General features: G+C 45.9%; 1 protein-coding gene across 1 annotated transcript in view; it reads left to right on the top strand.

Moving 5' to 3' along the window:
* LOC118357644 (vesicle-fusing ATPase) overlaps window positions 1–24,364 on the top strand; it is a 66,718-nt gene that overhangs the window by 19,704 nt on the left and 22,650 nt on the right. The window contains exons 5-19 of the mRNA XM_035734964.2: window positions 756–922; window positions 1,311–1,418; window positions 1,721–1,796; window positions 5,999–6,154; window positions 10,595–10,794; window positions 14,314–14,479; window positions 15,384–15,458; window positions 15,720–15,907; window positions 16,829–16,924; window positions 17,241–17,397; window positions 18,467–18,600; window positions 18,678–18,744; window positions 20,096–20,175; window positions 21,242–21,376; window positions 21,555–21,668. Coding sequence (XP_035590857.2) covers window positions 756–922; window positions 1,311–1,418; window positions 1,721–1,796; window positions 5,999–6,154; window positions 10,595–10,794; window positions 14,314–14,479; window positions 15,384–15,458; window positions 15,720–15,907; window positions 16,829–16,924; window positions 17,241–17,397; window positions 18,467–18,600; window positions 18,678–18,744; window positions 20,096–20,175; window positions 21,242–21,376; window positions 21,555–21,668 — 1,919 coding nt within the window. The remainder of the gene's footprint in view (window positions 1–755; window positions 923–1,310; window positions 1,419–1,720; window positions 1,797–5,998; window positions 6,155–10,594; window positions 10,795–14,313; window positions 14,480–15,383; window positions 15,459–15,719; window positions 15,908–16,828; window positions 16,925–17,240; window positions 17,398–18,466; window positions 18,601–18,677; window positions 18,745–20,095; window positions 20,176–21,241; window positions 21,377–21,554; window positions 21,669–24,364) is intronic.

Below are 24,364 nucleotides of genomic sequence, written 5' to 3'. Positions count from 1 at the left end.
GGTGGTCTTGAAGCTCGGCCAGGTTATCAAAGCCCTAGCCAGTATACACCCATTGTCCGATAATATCTATAGCGACGATGCTTGCGGTAATAGCCCTAAGTCCTATAGCTCTGCCTTACATTCTTCAGAATAGCTGAAGCGCAGGAAGTATGAATGGTCTGACTTGAGCGGAGGCCGCATGGCAGTAAATGGTATACGGCCACTGCGGATGACGGATTGACCACGCAGAGCCTTTTTTTTTTTTATCTTGGTGGACCAGATCGGTTTAGAACTTTGGCCAACTCCTCTCTGTGTCAAGCCAAACATGTATGGATGACAACAACACATGTCGTATGGGACCAGACTAGCTCTGCCTAGGATAACAGCATAATATTAGTTGAAATATGCCCCTCTGAAAGTGTCATTAGCAAAGTGTCACTATGTAAAGACACCCTGATCTGGAATAGAGCTGGTAATTGGCTAATTTGCATAATTACCATACTGCTTAGGTGGCTGTGAACAGATGTTGAAAGAACAGCATTAGTATTATTGAACCAAGTGATTCAATATGCAAAATCCAGTAGAAAACAATGATGCTAAAGGTGTTTGTCCTTGATTAGGTTGTTCATGGAATATGCTGCAAAGTGAATAGCACTATTGAGCAAGGTACTACAAATGAACACCGATTAGACTTTTGACATTGTACTTGAAAATGAAAACTGAGTAAAGGGGTGAAAAGCTACTGGGCTTCTGCTATCTGCTTCCTTTCCACGTAGTGACCAACTACAACTTTGACAAGTCCAAGCAGTGTGTGGGCACCATGATGGTGGAGATTGATTTCCTGCAGAAGAAGAGTGTGGACAGCAGCCAATACGACTCAGACAAGATGGCCGCAGAGTTCATCCAGCACTTCAACAGCCAGGCCTTCAGTACAGGCCAGCAGGTACGGGAACTGTAACCTATAGAAGGACGCTGGGGTGACAGGGTGGGGTTACTTGTGTACCTCTTACAAGACTTTGGTGGTCTTGAGGCCTCTTGGTAGAAGTTGCCCTTAGAAACCGATCAAGGATCAGCTTAACCATTGCAAAGTGGCAAAACTGACTGTGGATCATTAACACGGGCTGACTTTGTTGTACTCTTGGCTTTAGGTTGAGGGGTAGCATCGATCGAACCTCTCCTCAAATGATTTAATACCACAAACATTTTTGTTGTATTCTTAGATTGTGCCAAGTTTCCACGCTTTTTGTATTTGTGTTCTGCATGCCGATGACGCTTTCCGTTATTCTAACCTTCTAACGTTGTCCACTCTTCCTCTTTCTTCATGTCTCTAGCTGGTGTTTAGTTTCTGTGACAAGCTGTTTGGCCTGCTGATAAAAGACATTGAAGCCATGGACCCAAGCATCCTCAAGGGAGAAGCAGGCTCTGGGAAGAAGCACAAGGTATCAAGAGCACCAATCAACCTACCTTAGGACCTCGATTATCACCATTAGATATAACATTTATATATGATTTAATACACTTTACATTACATAGTAATGTTCATACACTTGGAACTAATCGTCGTTACAGTAGTAATCTAGTTACACGAGCTATACAGTAGTTATAGTTTATATAACACGGGTAAGTCACACACACCCAAGGTGCTTGATGGTAATGTACATTCTCGTGAAGAATGGGCACAATTCTCTGTCCACCATCTACTCACTCCTAACTCTTCTTTCTGTCTCTGTGGTCTATACAGATTGACATTGGCTTGTTGCTGGGAAACAGCCAGGTGGTTTTTGAGAAGGCCGAGAGCTCTTCTCTTACCCTCATTGGTAAGTGTCGTCCCTGGCTCGCTCCGATGCAGAAAACTGGCCATGTGTGACGCTGTCTTGTATTACGTGACTACAGCACATCGATTTAGTCTCAATCCATTACAGTATGTGTAAATCAGGGTCATATATATCTGACAGGTTGATGTGCTCAAATCGTGTTCCTCAGCATAATACAATTTGGCTTGAGATTTGTGTAATTTAAAGTAGGTTTGCTTACAAGGCTAAACTAAGTGACATTCGGCCTCAAAATACCACACGCCCTGACTGACTTTATCCATTTGTGGCATGTGCTTGTTGTTACCCAATACTGCCACAAGGTGGCACCCTGTCCACAGTTTGTTGGCCTTTCATCTTGCTCTCAGAAGTTTTGAGTGATGCAATTCTAGATGGCCCTAGAGAGGAAAGTGCCATTTTCTTTCCAATGTTAAGTACTTTTCTTTATGTCATTGATGGAATATTTAGTTAATACATTGAAAGCTTTACACCGTTCCCCTGTCTATGAGCTAAGAGTTGCCACTCGTGCCAGGTTTCAAATCAAATTGTATTTGTCACATGCGCCCGACATCAACAGGACTTTACCATGAAATGCTTACTTACAAGCCCTTAACCAACAATGCAGTTCAAGAAATAGTTAAGAATTTTTTTACAAAATAAGGTTTTAAAAATTAACACAAGAAAATGACATAACAATAAAGACTCTATATACAGGGGGGGTACCGGTACCGAGTCAATGTGCGGGCGTACAGGTTAGTCAAGGTAATTTGTAAAGTGACTATTCATGGATAATAAGCGAGTAGCAGAATTGTAAAAACAAAGGGAGGGGGTCAATGTAAATAGTCCAGGTGGTCATTTTATTAATTGTTCAGCAGTCTTATGCCTTTGGGGTAGAAGCTGTTAAAGAGCCTTGTAGACCTAGACCTGGCTCTCTGGTACCGCTGGCCAGGCGGTAGAAGACAGAACAGTCCATGACTTGAGTGACTCGAGTCTTTGACAATTTTTTGTCACCGCCTAGTATATAGATCCTGGATGGCAGGAAGCTTGGACCCAGTGATGTACTTGGCCGTACCCACTACCCTCTGTAGTGCCTTATGGTCAGATGCCGAGCAGTTGCCATAGCAGACAGTGATGCAACCGGTCAGGATGCTCTCGATGTTGCAGAACTTTTTGAGGATCTGGGGACCCATGGCAAATCTTTTCAGTCTCCTGAGGGGGGGGGGAAAGGTGTTGTCGTGCCCTCTTTCCAACTGTCTTGGTGTGTTTAGACCATGCTAGTTCGTTGATGTGGACACCAAGGAACTTGAAACTCTCGATCTGCTCCACTGCAGCCCCGTTGATGTTAATGGAGTCCTGTTCGGCCCTCCTTTTCTTATAGTCCACGATCAGCTCCTTTATCTTGCTCACATTGAGGGAGAGGTTGTTGTCCTGGCACCACACTGCCAGGTCTCTGACCTCCTCCTTATAGGCCATCTCATTGTTGTCGGTGATCAGGCCTACCACTGTTGTGTCGTCAGAAAACTTAATGATGGTGTTGGAGTCGTGCTTGGCGCCACAGTCGTTGAACAGGGAGTACAGGAGGGGACTGAGCACGCACTCCCGAGGGGTCCCAGTGTTGAGGATCAGTGTGGCAGATGTTGTTGCCTACCCTTACCACCTGGGGCGGCCCGTCGAAGTCCAGGATCCAGTTGCAGAGGGAGGTGTTTAGTCCCAGCGTCCTTAGCTTACTGATGAGCTTTGAGGGCACTATGGTGTTGAACGCTGAGCTGTAAGTCAATGAACAGCATTCTCACATAGGTGTTCCTTTTTTCCAGGTGGGAAAGGGCAGTGTGGAGTGAGAATGAGATTGCATCATCTGTGAATCTGTTGGGGCGGTATGCGAATTGGAGTGGATCTAGGGTTTCCAGCATGATGGTGTTGATGTGAGCCATGACCAACCTTTCAAAGCCCTTCATGGCTACTGAAATGAGTGCTACGGGGTGTTAATCATTTAGGCAGGTTACCTTTGCTTTCTTGGCCACAGGGACTATGGTGGTCTGTTTGAAACATAGGCATTACAGACTCGGTCAGGGAGAGGAAAATGTCATTGAAGACACTTGCCAGTTGGTCCGTGCATATGCTTTTGAATACATGTCCTGGTAATCCGTCTGAGCCTTGACCAGCCTTTCAACTGTAATTGGCCTTGGATAAAAACATCTGCTAAATGCCATTTTATTATAATAATATAATACATTTTTCCCTCTATGTACAGTGCCTTCGGAAATAATTCAAACCCCTTTCACATGTTGTTACTTTACAGCCGTATTATAAAAGGGATTAAATAAATTACAAAATCCTCAGCAATCTACACGCAATACCCCATAATGACAAAGTGAAAACAGGTTTTTAGAAATGCGGGTAGAGGAACAATGGTGGCCATCTTGATGCATATGTGGACAGCAGACTGTCATAGGGAGAAATTGAATATGTCCGTAAACACTCCAGCCAGCTGGTCTGCACATGTAGAGCGTCTGCTAAATGACTTAAATGTAATGTAGTATTTATTCTGAAAGTATTCAGACCCTTCTCCTTTTTCCACATTGTGTTACGTTACAGCCTTACTCTAAAATCGATTTAACAAAAAAATGGTCCTCAATCTGCACAGAATACCCCATAACGACAAAGCGAAAGCAGGTTTTCAGACATTTCTGGAAGTGTATTAAAAAGAAAAACATACCTTATTTACATAAGTATTCAGACCCTTTGCTGTGAGACTTGAAATTGACCTAAGGGTGCATCCTGTTTCCATTGATCATCCTTGAGATGTTTGTACAACTTGATTGGAGTCCACCTGTGGTAAATTTAATTGATTTGGACATGGGTTGGAAAGGCACACACCTGTCTATTTAAAGTCTCACGGTTGACAGTGGATGTCAGCGCAAAAACCAAGCCACGTGGTCGAAGGAATTGTCCGTAGAGCTCCGAGACAGGATTGTGTTGAGGCGCAGATCTGGGTAAGGGTTCCAAAAAATGTCTGCAGCATTAAAGGTCCCCAACAACACAGTGGCCTCCATCATTCATAAATGGGAAAAAGTTTGGAATCACCAATACTTCCTAGAGCTAGCTACCTGGCCAAACTGAGCAATCTGGGGAGAAGGGCCTTGGTCAGGGAGGTGACCAAGAAACCGACGGTCACTCTGACAGAGCTCCAGAGTTCCTCTGTGGAGATGGGAGAAACTTCCAGAAGAACAACCATTTCTGCATTTCTCCACCAATCACGCCTTTCATGGTAGTGGCCCGACGGAAGCCACTCCTCAGTAAAAGGCACATGACAGCCTGCTTGGTTTGCCAAAAGGCACCTAATGGACTCCGACCATGAGAAACAAGATTCTCTGGTCTGATGAAAACAAGATTGAAATATATTTTTTACATTTATTTAACCTTTATTTAATTAGGCAAGTCAGCAAGTCAAACCCTCCCCTAATCCGGACGATGCTGGGCCAATTGTGCGCCGCCTTATCTCCTGAATGCCAAGCGTCACGTCTGGAGGAAACCTGGCACCATCCGCATGGTGGTGTTAGCATTATGCTGTGGGGATGTTTCTCAGCGGCAGGGACAGGGAGACTTGTCAGGATCGAGGCAAAGATGAATGGAGCAAATTACAGAGAGATCCTGCTCCAGAGCGCTCAATACCTCAGACTAGGGCTAAGGTTCACCTTTCAACAGGACAACGACCCGAAGCACACAGCCAAGACAACGCAGCAGTGGCTTCAGGACAAGTCTCTGAATGTACTTGAGTGGCCCAGCCAGAGCCCGGACATGAACCCGATCTAACATCTCTGGTTTAGACCTGAAAAAAAACTGTGCAGCAACGCTCCCCATCGAACCTGACCGAGCTTGAGAAGAAAGGGAGAAACTCCCCAAATACAGGTGTGTCATACCCAAGAAGACTCCAGGCTGTAATCGCTGCCAAAGGTGTTTCGACAAAGTACTGAGTAAAGGGTCTGAATACTTATGTAAATGTGATATCTAAGTTTTTGAAATTAGTTAACATTCATAAAAATAAACTGTTTTTGCGTTGTCATTTTGGGGTTGTGTGGATTGATGAGTTGAAAAAACAATTGAAATCCATTTTAGAATAAGGCTGTAACAAAATGTGGAAAAGGTTTAGGGCCTGAATACTTTCAGAATGCACTGTATGTTTGTAACTGTGTCTGTGTCCCCTACAGGGAAGTCCAAGACCAGAGAGTCTCGCCAGTCTATCATCAACCCAGATTGGAACTTTGAGCGCATGGGCATCGGTGGCCTGGACAAAGAGTTCTCCGACATCTTCCGTAGGGCCTTCGCCTCCCGAGTCTTCCCTCCAGACATTGTGGAGCAGATGGGTGAGCTTCTTCTCTATCCTTCTCTCGGTCTCTGTCTCTCTCTCGGTCTCTGCCTCTCTTTTGCGTTCTCTCCTTCGCACTCTTTCTCTCACTCTTTCACATGCACTCTTTCTCTCGCTCTTTCACATGCACTCTTTCTCTCGCTCTTTCACATGCACTCTTTCTCTCACTCTTTCACATGCACTCTTTCTCTCGCTCTTTCACATGCAGTCTTTCTCTCGCTCTTTCACATGCAGTCTTTCTCTCGCTCTTTCACATGCAGTCTTTCTCTCGCTCTTTCACATGCAGTCTTTCTCTCGCTCTTTCACATGCAGTCTTTCTCTCGCTCTTTCACATGCACTCTTTCTCTCGCTCTTTCACATGCACTCTTTCTCTCGCTCTTTCACATGCAGTCTTTCTCTCGCTCTTTCACATGCAGTCTTTCTCTCGCTCTTTCACATGCAGTCTTTCTCTCGCTCTTTCACATGCAGTCTTTCTCTCGCTCTTTCACATGCAGTCTTTCTCTCGCTCTTTCACATGCAGTCTTTCTTTCTTTCACATGCACTCTTTCTCTCGCTCTTTCACATGCACTCTTTCTCTCGCTCTTTCACATGCACTCTTTCTCTCGCTCTTTCACATGCACTCTTTCTCTCGCTCTTTCACATGCACTCTTTCTCTCGCTCTTTCACATGCACTCTTTCTCTCGCTCTTTCACATGCACTCTTTCTCTCGCTCTTTCACATGCACTCTTTCTCTCGCTCTTTCACATGCACTCTTTCTCTCGCTCTTTCACATGCACTCTTTCTCTCGCTCTTTCACATGCACTCTTTCTCTCGCTCTTTCACATGCACTCTTTCTCTCGCTCTTTCACATGCACTCTTTCTCTCGCTCTTTCACATGCACTCTTTCTCTCGCTCTTTCACATGCACTCTTTCTCTCACTCTTTCACATGCACTCTTTCTCTCGCTCTTTCACATGCACTCTTTCTCTCGCTCTTTCACATGCACTCTTTCTCTCACTCTTTCACATGCACTCTTTCTCTCGCTCTTTCACATGCACTCTTTCTCTCGCTCTTTCACATGCACTCTTTCTTTCTTTCTCACTCTTCCTCTCTCTTGCTGTCTCTCTTCATCCATATTTCTTTCTCAACAGAAGTTTCTCTTTCTCGACTTTCACTCAATCCATCTTATTCACTCGTACCTTCACATGCCTGTTGTCTTACACACGTGTTCTTTTCGCTCTATTGCTAGTGCTTTCCTTCGCTCATTCTTTTATATAGCTCACACTATGTGTATTTGTCTCCCACCACATCCCCCCGGTAACCACTTTTCGAGGTCCCAGGGAGCCTGTGTTCCAGCCTAGCGTTAGACAGACCGAACCATTCGCCACTGTGAGGAGGGGGGCTTGCCTGCCTGCCTGCCTGCCAAAACAAATCACTCAATCAGTCTCTGGAAGGAACACCATGACATGAATAAGCCTCTGTGTTCAAATGGCATTGATTCTCAGACCAGTACTGCACATTGTGACAAACACGTCAGACTCTTTTCGGGGAAAAGCCTCTAACAAATGGACCCAATGGGAATAATATTATTGGACTGACAATGTAGTAGTGTCAATCTTCTCTCTTTGTTTGACAATACTACTGCACCCTAGACTGAAACTAGTTATTGGAAAATGAATCGTTGTCTGACTCCCACGGTTAGGCCCAAGAGGTCTTCCATCATTGGACAGACAATGCAGTGTCCTCTCAGGATGCCGCTCTCAGTCGTGAGTGAGTTATGACACAGCCCCCCAAAAAAAGCGTACACTCGTAAATAGTTGTTTGACATGTCTCAGATTACAATGCTGACTCCCATCGCTAAATGATGGCTCATAGTGAAAGCAAGTTAGGTCTTCTGCACACACGCAAACACACACAAACTCTCACACTCCACACTCTCTCACACACACAGAGCCCCAGTCCTATCCTCATGGCGTCCAGTTTGAGAGGAGCTGATACGTCGTGATTTTAGCAGCGAGGCCCTTTATCTACTTCCCCAGAGTCAGATGAACTCATGGATACCATTTTTATGTGTTTGTCCCTAGTATGTCGAAACTTAGTGGTGCAGTGCCTTATTAAGAAAACAGTGATACCCTTTGACTTATTCCACATTTTGTTGTTAGTCTGAATTCAAAATCAATTGATTGATTTTTTTCTCACCTATCCACACACAATAACCCATAATGACAACGTGGACACATGTTTGCAAATGTATTAAAAATGAAATTCAGAAATATATCAGTTGAGTCAATACTTTGTAGAAGCAGCAATTTACAGCTTTGAGTCGCCATGGGTATGGCTCTCAGCTTTGCACATCTGGTTTAGGGGATTTTCTCCCATTCTTCCTGGCAGACTTTTTTCAGGCTGTGTTAAGTTATATGGGGAGTAGCGATGATCAGCAATCTTCAAGTCTTTCCACAGATTTTCAATAGGATTCAAATCTGAGCTTTGGCTGGGCCACTCAAGGACTTTCACATTCTTGTTCTGAAGCCTTTCCAGCATTGCTTTGGCTGTATGCTTGGGGCCATTGTCTTAGGTCGTTTGCACTCTGAAGCAAGTTCTCTCAAAGGATTTGCCTGTCTTTGGCTCCATTCATTGTTCCCTCTAGCCTTACCAGTCTCCCAGCCCCTGCTGCTGAAGAGCATCCTCATAGCATGATGCTGCCACTACTGCGCTTCGAGGTAGCGACGGTGTTTTCTCCAAACATGGTACTTTGCATTAAGGCCAAAGAGTTACATTTTTGTCTCATCAGACCACAGAATCTTTTGCCTTATGCTCTGAGTCTTTCACATGCCTTATTTTTCAAACTCCAGTCGTGCTGTCGTGCCTTTTTATCTCAGGAGTGGCTTCCGTCTGGCCACTCTCCCATAAAGCCCAGATTGGTGACGTGCTGTAGAGACCGTTGTCCTGGCAGGATCTCTCAACTCAGCCAAGAAACTCTGACAGAACTACAGAGTGGTCGTTGGTCACCTCCCTGACCAAGGTCCTTCTTGCCCGGTTGCTTAGATCGGTCGGGGAAAATGTGTTCCATTTTCCAATGATGGCGACTGCTGTGCTCTTGGAAACTTTCAACACTCTCTAGAAATTGTTTTATACCCTTCCCCAGATATATTCCACCTCACGATTCTATCTCGGAGATATACGGACAGTTCCTTGGACATCATGGTATATTTATTTAGTATTCAAGGCACACTTAAACCAGCATGGCTACAGCATTCTGCACCGATACGCCAACCCATCTGGGTTTCGCTTACTGGGAAGATCATTTGTTTTTTTTAACCGGACAATGACCCAAAAACACACCTCCAGGCTGTGTAAGGGCTATTTGACCAAGAAAGATAGTGATGACCTGGCCGCCACAATTAGGATGAGTTGGACTGCAGAGTGAAGGAAAAGCAGCCAACAAGTGCTCAGCATATGTAGGAACTCCTTCAAAACTGTTGGAAAAGCATTCCTCATGAAGCTAGTTGAGAGAATGCCAAGAGTGTGCAAAGCTGTCATCAAGGCAAAGGGTGGCTACTTTGAAGAATCTGAATTTAACATGTTTTTTGCTTACTACATGATTCCATATGTGTTATTTCATAAAAGTGGTGTCCACAAGTTCATCTGGCTCCGGGGAAGTAGATAAAGGGCTCCATGGCCAAAATCTTGAAGTATCTCTTTAAGTGGGACTTTTGGGTGCTACGGTGTGCAGGAGTTGGCCCCTGGCTGTGTACAGCTGGATGGTCTAATGAGATGGCGAGCCCTGATAGTCGAGAGTCTAAAGGTGAGGGTGTAATTGGGGAGTGTCGGGGGGGCAGGTGCTGATAGAGTTTATCCTAGGGGGGGGATGTGTGTGTGTGGCCTCTCTCTCCCTCCATGTCTCCCCACGTTCTCGCAAAGGTCGGGCAGACAGCAAGGGGTCACACACACAAATACTGCAATGCTTTTCCTGGAGCCCCTCCTCACTACCCCTAACTGTCTTCCCTTCAGCAGGTCTAAATGGGAGGGCTGACGTTTATCTCTGGCCTCTCAATGAGTGTGGAGCAAATTTCACTGAACAGTTGCAATAAGCTACGACAGGAGCAACACAGTCTGGTTTTCAATCGAGACCCAACACTGCTCCAAATTGGTTGGGTCCAATAACACCACTTCAGAGGCAACTTGTATTCAGCCTCATTTCCCCAAATTGAACCTGTGAAGTTTGAGTACCTTGGGGATTTTTCATACTCTGGTATCTATGTATGAATCAGAGATGAGATGAGACAATGACGTAAAGGCAAACGTCACCTCATACAATGCATTGTAGATCTAGCACATGGAAGTGTACTTAGCGTAGAGTGCTACAGTGGCCTAAGGGCTTTTCTCACCAACTGATACGATTGTGACGCACCTAAACCATTGGATTTTTTAACCTTTTTGACGGCATCCCTCCCCTGCAGGTTGTAAGCATGTGAAGGGCATCCTGTTGTTCGGGCCTCCTGGCTGCGGTAAGACTCTGATGGCCAGGCAGATTGGGAAGATGCTGAACGCCCGCGAGCCCAAGGTGGTCAACGGCCCCGAGATCCTCAACAAGTACGTGGGAGAGTCCGAGGCCAACATCAGGAAGCTGTTCGCCGACGCAGAGGACGAGCAGAAGAGGGTGAGAGGGACACGCATGCATACTCTGTAACATGCATGAAAACTCTTAAGAGCCATACACACACACACACACACACACACACACACACACACACACACACACACACACACACACACACACACACACCAGTAAATGCACCCAGTACCTTCATTGCACCCAGTACCTTCATTACTCCTGTGGTCATCAAGCACAACATATCTGATAACAAGTCAATGAAATAGATGTCAGACTAAAAGGATTCCTTACCCCGAGGCCTATATGCAGCCTACGAACCAAAGAGCATCACACAAATCCACACAGAGAAGCAAATGTCTTCTGGAGAAGATTGATTTGCCCTTTTTAAGGAAGCATGTTAGTAATAATAACGGCGGTAAAGTCATTGGGTTTCTCCATACCGGGGGGGCAGTTGTGTATTGAACACCCGAAGTGATGACTGTGTGACAGTGACGGCCTCAGTCTTCACCACCTAATGAGGTGCTGGGTTATCTCGAACCCTCCCCCTGCCCTCCCTCTCTCACCAAGCCCATAATAAGCCCAGCTCCTCACCTGCTTTAAATGCTACGTCTGGAGACTGACAGGGCCAGAGATGGACGGAAAACCCCCACTCTGCTCTCGCCATGTCTAGTTTTTGGTCACTCACTCACTCACTTACTTTTTCTCTGTTTGGGCAGACTCTATCCCTCCATGCCATAGCAGAGGGAGGATGAAGAGACTTTGAAAGGTTTTTAGTTTTCACTCGGGTCACACCAAGGAGAATTTAGCCCAGAATAGCCATGGGTGTGAGGGGTTGACATTCTACACTGAACAAAAATATAAACGCAACAATTTCAAATATTTTACACTTCATACAAGGACATCAGTCAGTTTAAATCAATTCCTTAGGCCCTAATACACTGCTCAAAAAAAATAAAGGGAACACAATGTAACTCCAAGTCAATCACACTTCTGTGAAACCAAACTGTTCACTTAGGAACCAACACTGATTGACAATTTCACATGCTGTTGTGCAAATGGAATAGACAACAGGTGGAAATTATAGGCAATTAGCAAGACACTCCCAATAAAGGAGTGGTTCTGCAGGTGGTGACCACAGACCACTTCTCAGTTCCTATGCTTCCTTGCTGATGTTTTGGTCACTTTTGAATGCTGGCGGTGCTTTCACTCTAGTGGTAGCATGAGATGGAGTCTACAACCCACACAAGTGGCTCAGGTAGTGCAGCTCATCCAGGATGGCACATCAATGCGAGCTGTGGCAAGAAGGTTTGCTGTGTCTGTCAGCGTAGTGTCCAGAGCATGGAGGCGCTACCAGGAGACAGGCCTGTACATCAGGAGACGTGGAGGAGGCCGTAGGAGGGCAACAACCCAGCAGCAGGACTGCTACCTCCGCCTTTGTGCAAGGAGGAGCACTGCCAGAGCCTTGCAAAATGACCTCCAGCAGGCCAAAAATGAGAATGCGTCTGCTCAAACGGTCAGAAACAGACTCCATGAGGGTGGTATGAGGGCCCGACGTCCACAGGTGGGGGTTGTGCTTGCAGCCCAACACCGTGCAGGACGTTTGGCATTTGCCAGAGAACTCCAATATCTTACTGAGTGTAGGGAGTAGACTAATTGGTCAACTATTGGCAGGAGTAATGGGTTCTTTGCATCCCCTTTTCCAGTGACCAATTGAATATGTATCTCAGTGGAACTGCAATCTGGGGAGCAGCACAGCGAAGCAAAAAATTGTCCATAAGACCATAACCTGTAGATTTACCATCAGGTAATGACTTCAATCGGTTTAACACCTCCTCCACTGACACCGTTTGCAGACTAAAAGAGCAGATCTTATTGCTCATAATATGATCATCAATCCATTGGACAATAGCTTGTTTGGAAGAATGTATGTTTACATTGTTGCTCAGTAAATTCATTTTCTTTGTAAAAAAAAAATACAAAAAATCTGCAAAATGATTGGCCATATCGACTGGTTTTGTTATTATTCTCCTGTCAACCTCCACACTAGATGGGCGTGATGAGATAGATGTACCAAGTAAGCCATTAACTGTGTTCCATACCTTAGAATCATTTTTACAATCAATAAAAGCATTGTTGTAAAATAACTTTTTTTTCTTCTTTCGATTCGATTTAACTGCATAATTACGTAATGTTTTATAATTATGTTCATCAACTTCTAATTTTTGACTTGGCTGCTAAGACTTTTGCCATATTTCTTTGAGAAAAAGCCTCACCCAGTTCATCAATCCATGGAGATGGACGGGCACCAACTGTACTCTTTCTTATAGGGGCATGATAGTCCATTACCTCCATGAGCAAATCAATAAAACATTCTGTAGTGATTTAAATCATCTTCTAGATAAATCAGCTCCCAGGGTACAGCAGCCAAATCATCATGGTCACAATATTATGGTCTGTCCAGCCCACTGGCATTGATCTGGCTTTTAAGCATTGCAATGGTATATGACAGAAAATCAGATCAATGCATGTGTCTGAACGATGACCCAACGTAATTGCTGATCTAGTAGTACCATTAACCATTTGTTTCAAACCACAGTTCATGCACATCTCATCAATTTGGTTCTATTCGAATTATTGTGATCCTTCCAATTTATATTAAAATCACCCAAGATAAATACATCTCTGTTGCTATCTGTGGCCTGGTCAAACCCAGTACATAAGTTATCCAGATAGGACACCTTAGAGCTAGGAGGTCTATACACACATCCTACCAATATGGGTGCCTGGTGAGGCAGATGTACCTGAGCCCATAGTGCCTCTACTTGACATACATGAAGGTCATCCCTTCTCTTAAAAAGTATATGATTCTGAATGTACAGTGCTCCACCCACACCATTCCTGTCTCTTCTCAGTAGACTATATCAACGAATGTTAATTTGCCCATCATTTACAGATGCATCTAAATGTGTTTCGGTCAAAGCTAAAATATGAATATTAATTATGTTGACCAAGTTAAAGACTTCATGTATTTTGTCAGGAAGGCTACATACATTAACCTGAGCCATATGCAACCCGTATCAAGAGAAGATCAATAGAGCATGTATTCGTTATATTTGAAGTTGTCATGATACACTACAACACACAAACTCAAAACTTGAACATTAAATTAAAATAGCCAGGGAGTTACTCCAGAGTCCTGATACAATTGCCCATTGATGTAAAGTTTATCCATCGCCATGGAGACCTGTTGATTCAGGCAACGCTTTTCCTTCATGATGAGATTTATTTTTTTTCTCCTTTCATTGATCTCGGTGGGGAAGTGATCATTCATTCCAAAATCAGTGTTTCTGAGTTCTCTGCCTATGTTCTTTGTCATTTCCTTTTGCTTAAATTTGTCAAAACATGCAATAATAGCCTGTGAAACATGAAACATGGGACCAACACTTTACATGTTGCGTTTCTATTTTCGTTCAGTGTAGATACTGACCCTATGTAGCGCTGCGTTAACTTTGTGAGGCCATTGGTATCCTCCTCCATCATTCACCCATATCTCTCCCCCAATAGCTGGGCGCCAACAGTGGGCTGCACATCATCATCTTCGACGAGATTGACGCCATCTGTAAGCAGCGTGGCAGCATGGCGGGCAGCACGGGCGTCCACGACACAGTGGTCAACCAACTGCTGTCCAAGATAGACGGAGTGGAGCAGCTCAACAATATCTTGGTCATAGGTACACACACACACACACACACACACACACACAGACCTCCTGCAGGACTGCCAACGGAGTATAATTATTTTTGCTGGGGTGTTGCCCACGAGCGCTCTTTCAATCACCCGCGAGCGACTGCTCTTTTCAGATCAGAGCTTAGGTCGCACATTTGTTGATATTCTTAGCTAGTTGGCGCGTTATTAGCCGGCAATGGGGAGTTGCTGCTTCCTTCAAGGGGACTGAACTTGTAGGTTACATTTCAAACTGGTTTTGAAAAGCCAGTCAGGTAAAAACGCTTATGTTTTAAAGGGGCGGTGTTGTATTTTGAGACAGGCTTGAATATGCCAATAGGCAGAGGGGTAAACGCCTACATTGTCTCTGTATGGTAATGATAATTAGTTAATGATAATTAAAGTGGTTTCTTGTGTCGTACTACACAATACAATGCAATTTACAGTCACCTATTTGGCCTATGGTGTTACAGACCAAGTAAAGTTCATGTCAAGCCCTTCATGTAAAAAAAAAAAAAACATTTGTAAAAGTCCCATGCAGTGTCGGCCTGCATTGAACACCACCTGTAGGCTACATTATAGAAATCAAAAGCCACTTCCATGTGAAAATGTTCTGGGATTTGTTCCGTTTGGTTTTGCTGGTAGGTTTACATTATGCTCAAATGCTGCCGTCTGAAACGGCCTCAGTGTGCACTGTAAACGTGCGCCAGAAGTTGCACAAAATTCTCAACGTTCAAGTTTCCACTCACAAGACCCAAAATTTGCTCATATTTGAGGGAACATTGACACACACGCACACTTCTCTGATTTGACTGACAGGTCAAATTGTGGTCTGAGAAGATCATTTTTGGCGCTGCCTTTCTCGTCCTCCCTCTCTTCTACCTCGATCTCTCCATCTGTGCCTCACTCAGGAATGACCAACAGGCCTGACCTGATAGACGAGGCCTTGTTGAGACCAGGCAGGTTGGAGGTCAAAATGGAGATCGGTAAGAAACACCACAAAGCATCCACTCTAACCAATGGCCTTGCTTAATCTCTTTTAGGTTAATATATTCAGGTCTTAGGTAGTTTATTTCCTTCTGTGAAGGACATTGTTATTCATAGATGTTGCACCCTTTACATGACAAACACCCAGGTATTTCTACTTTTCCAGTTCTGTCCCCTGTGCAGTATGTAGTGACATGGTGACGGCAGCAGATTAACATACAGGATATACAGAAGTTTCCCTTCTCTATTCCTCCCCTCAGGTTTGCCTGATGAGAAGGGGCGTGTCCAGATCCTCAACATCCACACGGCCAAGATGCGTCAGTTCCACCTGCTGGGCAGCGACGTGGACGTCAGCGAGCTGGCCGCCGAGACCAAGAACTACAGTGGAGCTGAGCTGGAGGGGCTGGTCAGAGCTGCCCAGTCCACCGCCATGAACCGACACATCAAGGTCACTATCACACACAGGCGGACATTTTTATTAGTCTACGCAGTCGGGGGGCTTATCCTCAACATTAACTCTACAACCGACAGTCGTTGTGTGTCAAGGGGCTGTAGGTCCCTTAGGTATTGTGCAATTAGTCATAAGACAATGTGCTCCCTCAGAGTGGAAATGTCTGACAACTCTCGTCTGGGAGGAAGAGAACGAGTGGCTAGGACAGAGAGAGGGAGGGACTGCTCCCGCCATTCCTCCTGTGTAAGCCCTCTGTCCATGTTATCGCCCTCCAAAAGATGCCAAGAGTGTGGCGAGCTGCAGACCACTTAACAGACTTTACCTGGCCGTGTGTGTGTGTGTGTGTGTGTGTGTGTGTGTGTGTGTGTGTGTGTGTGTGTGTGTGTGTGTGTGTGTGTGTGTGTGTGTGTGTGTGTGTGTGTGTGTGTGTGTGTGTGTGTGTGTGTGACAGACTCTCCTCACCTGATAAAGCACGTAGGGCAGACACACTCCTGGATTCTCTAAGATTCGCTTCCACAGACACACGATTTCACACTAACGGTACCCACTTCACAGTGGGCTGAACAACAGTGTTTCAGTTGATTGAGTCGACCGGGGAGGTGGAATGTTGTAAACTTTTCACTTGACCAAGCTAGATCAGTGACACCTAGACGTCCAAACCATCACGTCGGCATCATTACAGGACAAAATAAAGCTCGGTACTATACTGTGAGTGGTTTGCTGGAACAGCGTTAACTTATTTGGGGTCATTTTGTCGACACTCCTCGACATCACAGTGCCATAAATCTTCTAGGATCAGGGATGAAGTTAGTGGCTAGTTAGTCGAACAGTTTGTTGATAATTAGTTGAACATCTATTAACCGTCTGTATTGGATCGTCCTCATGACATTGTCCCCCTTGTCCTCTGTCCCCCTGCAGGCCAGTGCCACGGTGGAGGTGGACCTAGAGAAGGCTGAAAATCTGCAGGTCCACAGAGACGACTTCCTGGCCTCGCTGGACAACGACATCAAACCTGTGAGTAGATCCCCCTTCCTCCCGCCATCTCTTTATCATTCTCCATCCTGCTCTCTCTTTACCATTGCCTACATCCAAGAGTCCTCTTTCCAACGTTTGGGTAGACTTTCAACAATCCTATCATCACATCGAGTAGATGGCAATGTCCATTTTCTACTATATGCAGGAAATTGGCCAATAAATCTTGGATAGCATTTTGAGATGTTTCTAAGAAGCAATTTTAACAATGTAATGGGTCTGACGCTCTCTCTTTCCGTCCACCTATGTCCCTCTCTCTCTCTCTCTCTCTCTCTCTCTCTCTCGCCCCTCTGGCCAGGCATTTGGTACCAACTCCGAGGACTATGCCAGCTACATCATGAACGGCATCATTAAGTGGGGCGACCCGGTGACAGCCGTGCTGGATGACGGGGAGCTGCTGGTGCAGCAGACCAAGAACAGCGACCGCACACCACTGGTGTCTGTGCTACTGGAAGGTAAGGCGCACACACTCAAATACACTAACATGTGTATATCTTATCCTGAGCGACTTACAGTCCATTTGTTTTAAGGTAGCTAGTTACGTCCACCACAAGTCATATTAATAATGTTATTTCATTTTTAGAGCACATTTCCCAATTAAGCAATGTAAGTGAAACGTACCTCAACAAAGCAGATATCAGCGAATTCCGTGCTATTAAGACAATGCTGGGGTTAGTGCAATACAACACGAAAACATGAGCAAGGACACAAACAACTTTTACTATTTTAATTTCCTTTGGTACAAATAAAATACCATCACATTTTATTTGTCACGTGCGAATGTGAAATGCTTACTTTACAAGCCCTTTATCCAACAATGAAGTTTTTAAGAAAAACAAGTGATAAGTAAAAACATATATATATTTTTTTAAGTAACAAATAATTGATGAGCAGCAGTAAGATAACAATAGCGAGGCTATATACAGGGGGTACCGGTTGAGTCGATGTGGTTAGTTGAGGTAATATGTCCATGTAGGTAGATTTAAAGTGACTATGCAAAGATAATACACAGAGTAGCAGAAGTGTAAAGGGGGGGCAATGCAAATAGTCTGTGTAGCCATTTGATTAGCTGTTGAGAAGCCTTTTGGACCTAGACTTGGCCCTCCGGTACCGCTTGCCGTGCGGTAGCAGAGAGAACAGTCTATGACTAGGGTGGCTGGAGTCTTGGACAATTTTTAGGGCTTTCCTCTGACACCGCCTGGTATAGAGTTCCTAGATGGCAGGAAGCTTGACCCCAGTGATGTACTGGGCCATCCGCATTACCCTCTGTAGTGCCTCGCGGTCGGAGGCCAAGCAGTTGCCATACCATAGGCAGTGATGCAACCAGTCATGATGCTCTCCATGGTGCAGCTGTAGAACTTTTTGTCAGTGAAGACACTTGCCAGTTGGTCAGCGCATGCTCGGAGTACACCTCCTTGTAATCTGTCTGACCCTGCGGCCTTGTGAATGTTGACCCGTTTAAAGGTCTTACTCACGTCGGGTATAGGGAGTATGGGTTTTTAAATGTTATGCTCCCTCACCTAGGTCCCCCCAACAGTGGAAAGACGGCTCTGGCAGCTAAGATCTCAGAGGAATCCCAGTTCCCCTTTATAAAGATCTGCTCTCCAGACAAGATGATTGGCCACTCTGAGATCGCTAAGTGCCAGGCCATCAAGAAGGTGAGGAAAGGGATATACACACACACACACTGTGACAGTACCTGTGTCTTCACCACCCTTAACCCTCTTTGTTCCAGATATTTGAAGATGCCTATAAGTCCCAGCTGAGCTGTGTAGTGGTAGATGACATTGAGCGCTTGCTGGGTAAGGTTCTGCTTGCATTGTGGTAACACCATTCTTCTTTTTTAAGTCTCCTTTTAAGTTCAGGGTTATAACAGAGAACAAAATGCTCATAAAGCTAAAACAGCATTGACCAGCTAAAAACACCATTCTCCTTCTGATAACCCTGCCTTGACCGGCTAAAAACACCATTCTCCTTCTGATAACCCTGCCTTGACCGGCTAAAAACACCATTCTACTTCTGATAACCCTGCCTTGACCGGCTAAAAACACCATTCTACTTCTGATAACCCTGCCTTGACCGGCTAAAAACACCATTCTACTTCTGATAACCCTGCCTTGACCGGCTAAAAACACCATTCTACTTCTGATAACCCTGCCTTGACCGGCTAAAAACACCATTCTCCTTCTGATAACCCTGCCTTGACCGGCTAGAAACACCATTCTCCTTCTGATAACCCTGCCTTGACCGGCTAGAAACACCATTCTCCTTCTGATAACCCTGCCTTGACCAGCTAAAAACACCATTCTACTTCTGATAACCCTGCCTTGACCAGCTAAAAACACCATTCTACTTCTGATAACCCTGCCTTGACCGGCTAGAAACACCATTCTCCTTCTGATAACCCTGCCTTGACCGGCTAAAAACACCATTCTACTTCTGATAACCCTGCCTTGACCGGCTAGAAACACCATTCTCCTTCTGATAACCCTGCCTTGACCAGCTAAAAACACCATTCTACTTCTGATAACCCTGCCTTGACCAGCTAAAAACACCATTCTACTTCTGATAACCCTGCCTTGACCGGCTAGAAACACCATTCTCCTTCTGATAACCCTGCCTTGACCGGCTAAAAACACCATTCTACTTCTGATAACCCTGCCTTGACCGGCTAAAAACACCATTCTCCTTCTGATAACCCTGCCTTGACCGGCTAAAAACACCATTCTCCTTCTGATAACCCTGCCTTGACCGGCTAAAAACACCATTCTCCTTCTGATAACCCTGCCTTGACCGGCTAAAAACACCATTCTCCTTCTGATAACCCTGCCTTGACCGGCGAGAGCTGTGTGTAGCTTGAAAGTGTATACGGTTGGTGCTGCTCATTTTAAAATGGTCTTTCATTGAAAATGTAATACAATTATAAATGAAATAGCTAGAGCTTCAATACAAGGGGTTATTGCACGGGAGGTTAGAGTGCCGACATTGAAGATGGCCAAATAAAGATCTATTTCAAGTGAGTTATTTGACCACATTTGGCATTAAAAGCTGAAACTATATTTAAGCGTACTGATAATGATGTATAATACATTATTACATACATACGCAGCCTCAAATAAACATGGGAGCGTTTATGAGTGTCCTTGTTCTCAGACTACGTCCCGATTGGCCCTCGTTTCTCAAACCTGGTCCTTCAAGCTCTGCTGGTCCTCCTCAAGAAACCCCCTCCCAAGGTGAGTGCTCTGTGGGCTGCGGCTCTTCTTGAATGCGTGCGTGTGTTGGTTACTCTTTAGCGTTTGACATTTTCTGTGCTCGCATGCTCTGGTTGTTATTTTGGCAGTGGCAGAAAGATGGCAGCAGATCATGCCTACGGTCCCAGTCGTTTCCATGCGGAGTGAATCGAAACGTGTTTCCTAGCTGTGTGATCGTGTATATAGCTTTACCACTGTGCGTGTTCATGTGAGCTTTGTCTCCTAAAAATATAGCCGCCAGGCCTCTATGGCATTTTAGGCGGTAGGGACCAAGTCTAGGCTACGTTTAGCTGTGAATGTGTTTCATGTGTATGAGAGTGTTTTGTGCTGGGTGTGAATGGGGAGCTGAGCTGTTTCTCCTGGATGTGTGTATGTAAGGGAGTATATGGCAGTATAGATGTGTTTGTGATAATGTATTGGTCTGGGCAGGCTGTTATGCTTGGTGTGAATGGGAGCCGGGGCTGTTTCTCCAGGGTTGTAAAGCTCCAGGCCCAGCGGGGAGCCCGGGCTAGGGGAGGCCTGTCTCTCGAGGTGGGGGGACAACTGAAGAGAATGGGCTCTGTGAGAGAGCCGGGGGGACCTGGCAGCACCGCCGCCTGTGTGGCACCTCATCTGCATGCAGGGAAACACCCCCTCAGCATCATGGGGGGGCAGCCGGCCCATAATCCCCCTCTCTCCCCTGACTGAGCGACCAGGGCCTCTGGGGAAAGAAACAGGCCACTTCCCTGATTCAGAGTCAACTAGACTAGAGCAACTCGGTAGATGTGGTCCACCTCTGACAGAGACTGAGCAGAAGCTTTATAAAGCTTTATAAATAGGCACAAGGCTAGGAGTTGACCCCACCTTACCCATACACACGTCCCCATACCCTTTCTCTGTATTTTGATGCTGTGAAGCATGCTGTTTGAGGCTTTTATACACTTCCGCACGTCATTTAAAAAAGAAATAAAAAGTTTTACAAGATGGTCCTATCTGTCCCCGAGCTAAATATCCATCTCCATCGTGTGTCTCTGCGTCATGCCCCCCCCCTCTCCCCTCCCCAACACAGGGCCGTAAGCTGCTGATCATCGGCACCACCAGCAGGAAGGACGTGCTGCAGGAGATGGAGATGCTGGACGCCTTCAGTACCACCATCCACATCCCCAACATCTCTAGAGGAGAGCAGCTGGTCGAGGCCCTGGAGGTAGGCATAGACACACACGACCGCGCAGACATGCACACACACGACCGCGCAGACATGCACACACAGGCAACACACACGGGAATGCACGTGCCTCACTCTCCAGTTTTGAAGTTGGGATGGTGATATGTAGCGACGCATTCGTCGTGGGTTTTTCAAAGTGCTTTTGTGTCTGTTGCAGATGCTAGGTAGTTTCCAGGAGAAGGAGCGGGCAGACATCGCCACGGCGGTGAAGGGCCAGGGGGTGTGGATCGGCATCAAGAAGCTGACGATGCTTATCGAAATGGCCGTGCAGGTGAGAAAGACCTGTTTTCGTGGAGATGTCTCAGCTCAGCACGAACCATCAAATAATCACCCCGATCCATGGCCTCCTTCAATATGGACCACGGTTAGTGGGTTCCGGTGTGTTACTGCTGTGCTGGAACGAAAGCCTGCACACACCCTTTAGCTCTCCCAGAGTGGGAGTTGGAGAACCTTGGCCTAGACAACCACAGTCTGGGGAGTCAGGGATTCTCGTCTGGTTTCAGTCAAAACAGACCGCCATTAATTACGAGCTTTTTTTTAATTAAAAGCAGTTTGGATTCAACGATGATTTGTGTGGTGAGCCCCAATAATGTCATCGCTGTGCTTTCCCGACCATTCTCCGCATTCTTCCTCCTGTCTTATGTGCTCACATGCTGTGAATTGTAGAGGAATGCGAGCCACACACAAACACCACGTAGCGCCTTGGAAAGGTCTTATCTACTGTTTTGAGGGTTGTTACTCCCTTAGGCCCTGTCCAGAAACGACCCTAGGGTGCAAAGTTTCCACTGATCTCTAATAGCTACGGGCAATTCGAAAGATAAGTTATTGCATAAACTGACATACGTTTTCTTGCCCAATCCTACCCTTTCAAATCCTCTTTCCTCAATACGAAAGCATGAACACGAGGGTCTATTTGCCACCACTGGGAATGTACAGGTAACTGCCAACATAGTGTCTTAATAGTGCGTTGGGCCACCAGAACAGCTTCAATGTGCCTTGGCATAGATTCGACAAGTGTCTGGAACACTTTTGGAAGGATGCGACACTGTTCTTCCACTAGAAAATAATGAGTTGTTTTGTTGATGGTGGTGGAAAATGCTGTCTCAGGCGCTGCTCCAGGATCTCCCATAAGTGTTCAATTGAGTTGAGATCTGGTGACTGAGAGACAAAAACTTTAAACCCCCTATGCTCCTTTGAGGCCCCTTTCAAAGTCACGGAGATCTCTTCTTCTAGTAATAATAATAATAATGGACAACTGGGAATTTTCATACATGACCCAAAGCATGATGGGATGTTGATTGCTTAATTAACCATACCTGTGGAAGCACCTGCTTTCAATATACTTTTATTGAACCGTTATTTAACTAGGCAAGTCGGTTAAGAACAAATTCTTATTTACAATGACGGCCTACCCCGGCCAAACCCTAACGACGCTGAGCCAATTGTGCGCCGCCCTATGGGACTCCCAATCACAGCCGGTTGTGATACAGCCTGGAATCGAACCAGGGTCTGCAGTGACGCCTCTAGCACTGGAGATGCAGTGTCTTTTAGAACGCTGCGCCTCTCGGGAGCCCAACTTTATCTCCCTAACTTCTCAAATCCCAAACTCCTCAAGTGTTTTCTTTATTTTGCCGGTTTATACCTTTTACATGCAATGTATGACATTCCACTTCTTTCATGGAACACAGCTAATCGTGTTTAGGCCCGTCATATATATCTCATATCTAACCCATAGTCAAGATGACCGTAGTTGAGTGCTACCATGTATTTTGCATCGTCTCCATCTCTGTCTACGTCTGTCTGTGTCTGTCTCTCGGTCTGTGTCTGTCTCTCGGTCTGTCTGTCTCTCGGTCTGTGTCTGTCTCTCGGTCTGTGTCTGTCTCTCGGTCTGTGTCTGTCTCTCGGTCTGTGTCTGTCTCTCGGTCTGTGTCTGTCTCTCGGTCTGTGTCTGTCTCTCGGTCTGTGTCTGTCTCTCGGTCTGTGTCTGTCTCTCGGTCTGTGTCTGTCTCTCGGTCTGTGTCTGTCTCTCGGTCTGTGTCTGTCTCTCGGTCTGTGTCTGTCTCTCGGTCTGTGTCTGTCTCTCGGTCTCTGTCTGTCTCTCGGTCTCTGTCTGTCTGTGTCTCGGTCTGTGTCTGTCTCTCGGTCTGTGTCTGTCTCTCGGTCTCTGTCTGTCTCTCGGTCTCTGTTTGTCTGTCTCTCGGTCTGTGTCTGTCTCTCGGTCTCTGTTTGTCTGTGTCTGTCTCTCGGTCTGTGTTTGTCTGTGTCTGTCTCTCGGTCTGTGTTTGTCTGTCTCTCGGTCTCTGTTTGTCTGTCTCTCGGTCTCTGTTTGTCTGTCTCTCGGTCTCTGTTTGTCTGTCTCTCGGTCTCTGTTTGTCTGTCTCTCGGTCTCTGTTTGTCTGTCTCTCGGTCTCTGTTTGTCTGTCTCTCGGTCTCTGTTTGTCTGTCTCTCGGTCTCTGTTTGTCTGTCTCTCGGTCTGTGTTTGTCTGTGTCTGTCTCTCGGTCTCTGTTTGTCTGTCTCTCGGTCTCTGTTTGTCTGTCTCTCGGTCTCTGTTTGTCTGTCTCTCGGTCTCTGTTTGTCTGTCTCTCGGTCTCTGTTTGTCTGTCTCTCGGTCTCTGTTTGTCTGTCTCGCTCTGTCTCGCTCTGTTTGTCTGTCTCGCTCTGTTTGTCTGTCTCGCTCTGTCTCGCTCTGTCTCGCTCTGTCTGTCTGTCTGTCTCGCTCTGTCTCGCTCTGTCTGTCTGTCTGTCTGTCTGTCTGTCTCGCTCTGTCTCGCTCTGTCTCGCTCTGTCTCGCTCTGTCTCGCTCTGTCTCGCTCTGTCTCGCTCTGTCTCTCTCTCTGTCTCGCTCTGTCTGTCTGTCTGTCTGTCTCGCTCTGTCTCGCTCTGTCTGTCTGTCTCGCTCTGTCTGTCTGTCTCGCTCTGTCTGTCTGTCTCGCTCTGTCTGTCTGTCTCGCTCTGTCTGTCTCGC

Source organism: Oncorhynchus keta, chromosome 24 (assembly GCF_023373465.1).
Source record: "Oncorhynchus keta strain PuntledgeMale-10-30-2019 chromosome 24, Oket_V2, whole genome shotgun sequence".
NCBI lineage: Eukaryota > Metazoa > Chordata > Actinopteri > Salmoniformes > Salmonidae > Oncorhynchus > Oncorhynchus keta.
This window is presented reverse-complemented; position numbering and strand designations above follow the sequence as displayed.